This window comes from Nicotiana tabacum, chromosome 18 (assembly GCF_000715075.1).
Source record: "Nicotiana tabacum cultivar K326 chromosome 18, ASM71507v2, whole genome shotgun sequence".
Lineage (NCBI taxonomy): Eukaryota > Viridiplantae > Streptophyta > Magnoliopsida > Solanales > Solanaceae > Nicotiana > Nicotiana tabacum.
In genome coordinates, this window is record NC_134097.1 from 27,828,632 (window position 1) to 27,838,460 (window position 9,829).

The 9,829-nt window shown below is 37.0% G+C and overlaps 1 protein-coding gene across 1 annotated transcript; it reads left to right on the top strand.

Annotated features, from left to right (window-relative positions):
- Window positions 1–8,465: 8,465 nt before the first annotated feature.
- Window positions 8,466–9,620, top strand: LOC107777019 (aspartic proteinase CDR1-like). Its single transcript, XM_075236075.1, has one exon. The coding sequence runs from the start codon at window positions 8,466–8,468 to the stop codon at window positions 9,618–9,620; it is 1,155 nt and encodes a 384-aa protein (XP_075092176.1).
- Window positions 9,621–9,829: the final 209 nt, after the last annotated feature.

Here is a 9,829-nt window from a genome sequence, read left to right on the forward strand (position 1 = left end):
CCTTATATAACTGGAGATATAATTGTCCAAAGTGAGGTCTTGTGCGTACTCATTCACAACTTTAGTCCATTATGAAATTTTCCAACTTGGCTTAGACTTAGGCCTCTCCTTAGACCCCAAATCACTTATAATATGACTAATACACTTATTAATATATCTAATTGATATCCATTATATCATGAATCCGCACTTGCACACAAAATAAAATAATTAGCTTACCTTGGCTCCACGAAATCTTAAATTACTTAGCAAAATTTTCTGGGGCTTTACATTCTCCCCCGCTTAGGATCATTCGTCCTTGAATGATAATTGAAGTCAATCCACAATTACTTAGTATAACTTATCCCCTTTCTCACACATCTTTAACTCCCAAATTTTGACTAACTCCCAAAGTTTTCAGAAATTTCGGCAGAGTTTCCCTTGTAACTAGGACTATCCACCTGTCAGAGGGCCCCAGATACACATCCTAACAACATATACATGTTCCATAGACATAAAATAACTTGTAAAACACCAACCATGGCAGCATAGGCAACATATTTAACCAAAATAGAATAGTTTAACATAGATCAAATTAAAAGATAAGAGTTCATAGGATTTAAATGCATAATAGCTATTAAATAATTATTCAAATAAATGTGGGTACTTCTTTCTCATTTCTTCCTCGGCTTCCCAAGTGGCTTCCTCAACCTGCTGGTTCTGCCATAACACTTTTACAGAGGTAATTTCCTTATTTCTCAATTTCCGGACTTGCCTATCAAGAATAGCAACTGGAATTTCTTCATAAGATAGTTCTTCATTAACCTCAATAGCTTCAATTTGCACAATAGCAAACAGATCTCTCACTACCTTTTTCAACATAGACACATGGAAGACCGGATGTACCAATGACATCTCGGGTGGCAGAGCTTAAGGTTTTAAAGTGTCCTAGGATGTCTCGGAGCCGTCTTTAGTACAGTTTTTCTTATCTGTGTGTAGTCGACCACATCTATAAGTTGGAGGCTAGATGGGCATTTCAGGAATGTTACCCTTCTTCAAAATTCTAGATCGTGTGATAGAGCTTGACTATGAGATTGTCTTCTAACACGTGCTTTAAGGTTCAAGGTAAGTTTAAATGATCTTTTGTCTATTCCAAGTAATATTGTCATATGACATGACAAATGGGAAAAGGCCCGAATATTAAGGATATGGCACATGCATCGTGTTGAATGAATAGTACGAATATATGAGATACGTACATAGTACCAGAAGCATACTTTATTTGAGAAAAGTTTTAAAAATGATTACCACCTCCAAAGAGACATTGACTTGATAAATAAGACGAGAGCTTATATGGCACATGTGGATAGCATGGGAAGTATGTATAATATCCTAAGGTGTAAATGAAAATTTGTTGTATAAGCATGTGATATATGTAAGGCATAACCAGGAGAGTAATGACAAACATGTAGGTTTCTCACGGGAGACAAGAAGTCATAAAATGAGAGTCAATTGAACCCATTATGAGAAGACCCTTGTGCTATGAATGTTATAAGAATCCCATAAGTGTATGAAGTTATGTTACACTCCTAAAGGATATTGATATGAGGAATTGGAATCCCAAGCCCGTGTGGCTGAATAAGAGTAGAGAACTTATGAGGTTAATACCATTGTGACTTCAATCTCCCTAATAGTTGAACATATATGTGAGGGATAGGGAAATGAAACATATGTCCATGAAGTTGCTAAATTCAAGACTTGTGTCAAAATCCAGGACATTCGCCCTAAGTGGGGGAGGAAGGGTCATAGTAAGGCCACTTAAATACAACGAAACAAGAGTAAGACCATATAGCTATGATGTTTGAATATTTTGTTGAAGACATGCATAGTCTAGAAAAGTGATAATGGATAACGTGATTAACTGGAAGGATATGCTAATGATAGACCACTACTACCCCCCCCCCAAAAAAAAAGGGGTGGAAGGTTAAGGAATGTAAATTCTTCATACAGGGTAATATGAATGATAGGGTCAACGTTCCTAGAAACTGAGAGTAGGTTTGTAAAGGGCTTATATACTTGTAGGAGGGCCAAGGACAATGCAACCCAAGGAAGTACTATAGATCAAAGGTGAAATTTTTGCGAGTTTTTAGAATGGGTTAATCATGGAATTGCGATTCAACTAAAGTTCCAAGATGTTATGAAAGGCGGAACGAGTGGGATAAATAAATGTGATGCTATAATAACCCAAGAGGGTATTTGGGCTTGATAGAAATCTTACAAGCAAATAAGTGTTAAGTGATATGCGGATAAACACACTTTCCCACGGATATCCTCACAAGAGTTAAGAGGTGAGCATGATGATTTAAACTAAGGGAAAAGACCACGTAACATATTGAAGAGTACATGGATATTCATTAGCTAGGAAGGTGAGAAGAAATGGGGAGAAAACCTATAAATTGAGATGGTCATGGTTATCATAAAATATCTTATATCAGAATGGTGGACTCGCTTAGAGCATAAGTGTTAACAAAAGTTATAAAGGACTAACCGTAATGCAACCAACTTGGGTGACACCGAATATCAACTAAAGGATCTAGAGATAGTTCATGTCTACATACAATGGAAAGAGAGACTACTGGAGGTGAATTTGTGGTATGATAAACTCACTAAACCAGGCACAATGATATTATAAGTTCATGGGAGGTAGACAAGTGTGTGGCACAATAATGCTATCAATTATGCACTATCAGCAAAATTGAATGGGAATGAATGTTCCAGTTATAAAGAAAAGATGGTACCAACATATTGGCCAAGACAAAGGGTGATAAAAAAAGGGAAAGACAACACAATCTACCCAAAGGGCAAATAAAAGGTTCAAAATAGATTGAAATAGGATGAACACTTGTTACGGACCAAACATGTTTAACGTGGTAAATCTTAAACCGCAATATCAGGGAACTCTTTTGGTAGCTACAATACAGGGAATGATGTGAGTTACTCATCGAGGATAGAATCAGGTGGACTAAATCTTACACTTAAGAGTAAAACCAAAAGTCATTGTTGAAGAATTGAGGAGGATCTCAACTTTCAGAGAATGCCCTTCTCGGGCCAATAACTCTTCCTAAATTGTATACATATAAAGGGTGTTGATATGTGTTTTGGGAGATGATTAACCGTAAAGAGATATCACGAGAATATTCACAGGGGAAGTAGTGCGGTCTCTAAAATTCTATAAGGCACATATGGGGAGAAGAGGTTGGCTAAGAAAAGTCAAAGCACAATGTTACCTTACATTTGATGTAATGTCGTGCATGTTGATGATATTAAGGTGTGTGCGCAGACTAGAAGATGTATTCCTTTGAAATAGAGGGTTCTATAAGAAAACTCATCCAGTAATGTCTTTGTTGAGAATTTGGAAGAGCAAGTTGCAAGTTTTCACAGAAGATGGTAACCATATCAAGGAAATTATTGAAGAACTCAATTTCTAGGAGGTCATATGTAAGAGGAATATGATATAGATGGTTCGCTATTGATGCAACATGGCCAGGTGATCGCTTATTCCTCTAGGTAACCGAAGAATTATGAAAAGAACTATACGACACGTGACTTAGAACTTGCGGCGGTGGTTTTTGGCATTGAAGATTTGGTGTGATTATTTGTATGGGGTTAATATGGATATATTCACGGATCATAAGAGCCTTCAATATATTTTCAAGCAGAAGGAGTTGAATCTCAGGCAAAGAAGATGGCTTGAGTTACTCAAGGACTATGACATTGATATTTTCTATCACCCGGGAAAGGCCAATGTTGTGGCAGATGCTCTTAGTCAAAAATCCATGGGAAGTTTGTCTCATTTGGAGTCATATCAGAGGCCGTTGGCCAGGGAGGTTCACCAGTTGGATAATTTGGGAGTTTGCCTTGCGGACTCTAATGAAGGAGGGGTAACTGTGCAGTAGGGCTGAATCATTGCTCGTGGCGGAAGTGAAAGAGAAACAATTCAACGATCCATTGTTAGCACAACTGAAAGAGGGGATTCATAAACACAAGACCACAACTTTTTCCCTTGGCATGGATGATGGTACCCTACGGTACCAAGGTCACCTATGTGTTCTGGATATTGACGGTCTTCGGGGAAGGATCACGGCAGAAGTTCACACTTCCAGGTACTCCGTGCACCCAGGTTCGATGAAAATGTATCATGATCTTAAGGAAGTTTATTGGTGGAATGACATGAAAAGGGATGTAGAGGACCTTGTGGCTAGATGTCCTAACTGTCAGCAAGTGAAGGCTGAACATCAAAGACCTGGTGGATTAGCTCAACGCATAGAAATTCCAATGTGGAAATGGGAAATGATCAACATGGATTTTGTGGTAGGGTTGTCGCGCACTCCGCGCAAGTTCGACTCAATTTGGATGATCGTGGATCGACTCATGAAATCAACACACTTCTTGCCAGTTAGATCTACTAACACAGTAGAACGGTTGTTGTATATCAAAGAAATAGTCAGGTTGCAGGGCACTCCAGTCTCAATCATTTCAAATCGAGGGGCTCAGTTCACTGCCAACTTTTGGAAGAAATTTCAGCAAGGTTTGGGTACGCAGGTAAATCTTAGAACAAACTGGTGGCCCTCCCCCAATATTTTTACTTTAATTCCAATACCCGACACTTCCTATAACCTATCTACGGAGCCTCTAAATACAACTGAAGAGTAATATGGAAATGCCGGCAACAAGGCTCTGGCTATACCTCAAATACAATGTACATAATAAACAGATGAAACAGGACCCCGAAACAAAGTGGAGCTCACCAAGTCAGCTGAAAGGATGATGCGGCACTAGCTGCGACCAACACTGCCTGCAATAGAAACACCTACATCCATTTAAAGACATAGCGCCCTCGGCAAAAGGGACATTAGTGCCATCGAATAACACTGGTATGTATAACTAAACACCATCTAATTAGAAAGAACTTTCATACAAGAGTAAAGAGGAAATCATAAAGACAACAAAGTTTCAAATAAGCACCATGTCAATAATATAAGGAGGTTCACATAATTTTCACATAGTTTCTGAAATTTTAGATTGGAGCATCCCACACTATTGCATCATTATCCACTTTGCCACCGCTTCTTTGAGCGGAGTCCGATCATGGCCCGATCGGCTAAGAAATCTCCCGGAGACGTTACCATTATTTCATTCACACTTTCCAGTTTCAATCATCAATACATTACCACAACCTGTGTACGGAGGAGCATTGGCTCGAGTTATATTACAAAGTGTGAAAGTATATGAGATGATTGAACCCTTTGGAGCATTGGCTCAAATGGTAAATTGAGTTATGAAGTAAAGGTGAAAGAAAGAGAAAAAGTTATTAAATTGTTTCCTTGCCGGGATGTTTGTTGCTTTGTTGATTATCTCCCTTGCCGGGATGCTGAGATTATTGATATTGTTCTATTACCGGGATGTTTTTTGCTTTGTTGATTATCTCCCTTGTCGGGATGCTAAGATTATTGATATTGTTCCCTTATCGGGATTTAACTGTTTAATTGTGTTCCCTTTCTGGGATTTCTATTGTTATTTGTTTACTCCCTTGCCCCTTTGTTTTTGATTGTTGTTTGGGTGAGGAAGAGCGTTAAAGCACGAAGGGTGATGCCGTGCATTATTTGCTATGGTGAGGAAAGAGTGTAAAGCATGAAGGGTGATGTCGTGCCATACGATGTACCATTCCGTACCGATTATCATTGACTATATGGTGAGGAAAGAGAGTAAAATCACGAAGGGTGATGTCGTGCACACTTTTGTTATAAAATATTGTTTGGTGAGGACGAGAGTAAAAGCACGAAGGGTGATGTCGTGCACGTTGTTATTATATGATTGATTTGGTGAGAACGAGAGTAAAAGCACGAAGGGTGATGCCGCACAAATTGTGGATTTCTGATTCTTGATGATATTCTAGTTATGTTGTTACTTTCCTTACCTAATGCTTTCTATTCGGAACCATTATTTCTCCCACAGCATGTTTCCCCTTCCAATATTTACTGGTTATTTCTGCATTTTCCTTTCCGCTGTATATATTTAAATTGCACAGGTTTATTTGGTAGTCTGGTCCTAGCCTCGTCACTACTTCTCCGAGGTTAGGCTAGACACTTACCAGCACATGGGGTCAGTTGTGCTGATACTACACTCTACACTATGTACAGATCCCGGAGTAGCTTACGGACAGTAGTTGGAGGGCTTCCTTCAGTCCACCCGGAGACCAAAGGTAGACCTGCAGGCGTTCGTGGGCCCTGGCGTCATCCTCTATCTCTATTCCCTATTTCATTTTCTTTCGTTCCGAAACTGTTTGTTGTATTTTCTTCAGGCCTTGTTTGTAGTGACTCTTAGACAGTCTGTGATACCAGGTTTTGGGGTATTTGAGATTTTAAAAGTTGTAATAGACGTAGCCTTAAGATATATAATTGTTGACTTCCGCTTATTTATTTAAAATTCCACTTTTATCATATTATCGACTTGTGTTTGTTAAAAGGAAGCAAAAATGAAAGTGTAGGGTTTAGTTAAGGTTTGGATTTGAGGCTAGGAACATGTCTACGGAACATGTATATGTTGTTAGGATATGTATCTGGGGCCCTCTAAGGTTATTTGAAGTATCAACGAACATGATTATGAAAAAGGGAAAAATATCCCAAGTAGTGTACATGGATGTAAAAATTTGTGTAAGTTTTAAATCCAAGATGTTGTGTCCAATTTTATCTTTACTACGAAATTGAGGGTGTTTGGCTAAGCTTATAAGCTGGTCAAACTGGCTTATAAGCACTTTTCGACTTATCTACGAGTTTGGTAAAGTTAAAAGTGTTTATAAGTCAAGTACTTATAAATAAAAAATAAGTCAAAATCACCCCTAGCTTATGAATTTTTAGTTTATAAGTACTTTAAGTTTGACCAAATTTTTTACTATTTTATCCTTAAAATATTCATTTAAAACAAAACTCCTACATCGATACTCACCGCCTCAAGTATTTTATCAACCTACCCCCCCCCCCCCCTCGCCCCGCCTCTTCAAGTCTGCAATTCTCATTGACTATTTAAGATAAGCAAATTCTCTATTCCTTTGCATATTTATCTCTATATGATTGTGTATTAATCTTTAATTTGTATGTAATAAATGAGGACATATCAAATTTTTGGTGTATTGCTTTCTAAGTGTTGTGGCGATGAAGACAATGTTTGTTTTTCTTCAAATATGTTGTCCTCTTAAGGTTTATTTTTAGTGAGAAACTTTTGTCAATTTATTTATTATTATAATTTATGATTATATGTTTATCATAAAATAAATTATATTTATCATAAAATTTATTTGATCTACACACACTTGTATTTAAAATAAAATAACAAATAGAATATTTTGTATTTGAATCGATCTGGAATCTAAAATTTTGAAGAAATTACGCACAGTTCTAAGGTTATTTAAGTTATTTTAACAGAAAAGAAGCTTATGAGCACTTTTTTTATCAAGTATTGTAGCAACTTATTATCAATTTCAATACTTGTACCCAAACACGTAACTGCTTATTTATTAAACCAGTTTTAGCACTTAAAAGTACTTTTCAGTACCTAATGATTATCAGCTACTTCAAATCAGCTAATCCAAACGGACTCATTATTTGTCCATATGTCGGATTTGATAATTTGACGTGCTTTTGTCAATTTATTTTAATTTTTAAAACCTTTAACTATTGGCCAATTGCATTTATTATTATCGAATTTACCTGCTCAAATAATAAGATAGTTTATATAATGTAAAATTTTAATTGACTTTAAACCCTAAATATTAAGATGTACTATATAGTAGTTCAAATAAAGAAAAATTTAGTAGCTGTAGTATATCATATCTAGGAAGAGAGGAACATAGGAAGCCCTAGGCCATAGGGAAGGGGCAGAACTCGTGTGCTCACTAGCATTACAAGTTTAACAAAGTTTGGACAAACCAAGTGTGTGCTCTTTCCATTATTTTCTTTTTTCCCTTCAATTTTCTGTGATCATCAACTTATAATGAACAGTGGGTACACAAAATATGTGATCCAATATGTTTGGTGACAACACCATACTTGTGTTTAAGTTGTTAATTAGGAGTTAACTCATTGAAACAATGCTCTTATTCCAAGTTCCAACTGACAAGAAAGAATTGCTTACTGTATAAAAGAAAACTATCACATTGTTCTATGTACTGGCCTATTTCTTTCTCCCTCTCTATAGTTTTCAAAGTAAAAGAAAAGAGTAAAGCTCAACAGCTCTCCCTTTAGTTTCTCAAAATGGTGAAATTGTTTCTTGTAGTATTATTATTGCTACAACCTTATTTAACCACATCCAATTTCACATCCTATCATGAAACCAAGAAAAGTAGGGTTGTTATAAAAATGATCCATTATGAATCAATCAAGTCGCCTTTTTATAATCCAAAACTCACACATGAAGACCGTGTGAGAAAAATGAACCAAAGATCAGAAGCTCGCATTTCAGATCTGATGGTTGTTGTCTCAAATGTATTGAAAAAAGATGTCGTTGAAGTTCAAATTTACCCAGTTTATGGCGCTCAGTTTCTTATTCCATTAAAGATTGGCACACCTCCCGTGGCACAAATTCTTATCATGGACACAGGCAGTATATTACTTTGGGTCCAATGTGGGTTCACCATTGGCGGTGAAGCCTCACCAGCTCCATTATACCAGAATGCAGATTCTTCATCGTATGTTGAAGATGTGTATTGTGAGACATCTATGTGTGATTTTATGACTCTTAAAGGCACATGTGGTTTCTCGAGGAGATGTGACTATACCTTAAACTATGTGAAAGGTAAGTCTCAGGGACATCTTGCTTCTGAAGTCGTGACATTTCAATCAAAAAATGGAAGCGAAGAGACCATCAAACGTCTTGTTTTCGGATGCTCAAGTATTTCTCTAGGTGCAGATGGTTGCAGTGGAGTTCTTGGACTTGGACAACGACCTGTTTCATTGGTTTCTCAACAAAATTACACTGGATTTTCATATTGTATTGGTAATATAAGTGATGTGAATTATGACTCAAACGCGCTAGTTTTGGGAGACAAGCCTATAATTGAAAAAAACTCCACTCCGATGTTTATGGTTCTGGGAAAATACTATATAAATTTAGAAAGAATCAGTGTTGGGAACAAGTTTCTTGACATCGACCCGAGTATATTCAAGAGGATCGATTACAATGGTGGAATGCTTGTCGACAGTGGAGCAACTTCAACTTACTTACCTGAGATAGCATTCAAGAAATTGAAGGAGGAAATTAAATCTGTGGTAGGTACAACGTTGAAAGAAGTTGCCAAAGGTCCGGAACAACTCTGCTACTATGGAGATTTCAACCACGATCTTCAACACTTCCCAAAGATAACATTACATTTTGCTGAAAATGCAGATATGGAGCTGACAGCTGAAAATTTGTTTCACAAGGCAAGAAATGACCATTTCTGCCTGTCGGTAAAAATATCTGAAAGAGAAAAGCTTCCTTTTAGCATACTAGGTGTTTGGTCACAACAATATTTTTATATCAGCCTTGACTTTGACAGCATGAGGCTATCATTCACTAGGATAGATTGTGACTTTCTCTTTGATTGATCATTAAATGTGCATAAGGAAAAGATAATAAAATGTTTATTGTTTCTACAAGACTTGAAATTTTCAACCATGTTTGCTTATTAGTTCAGTGGACCTATCAATAATGATCTTAGAAGCTAAAGTTTCTGTTGGATTCTTGCAAGTTAGCAAAATAATGCCAATGATCCATGATCTTGAAGAGTGCATTTAATTTCAGTCACGTAAATGTG

What these genes read in the sequence shown, in the direction of transcription:
- LOC107777019 (XM_075236075.1), top strand. Translation starts at nt 8,466, where the DNA reads ATGAACCAAAGATCAGAAGCTCGCATTTCAGATCTGATGGTTGTTGTC.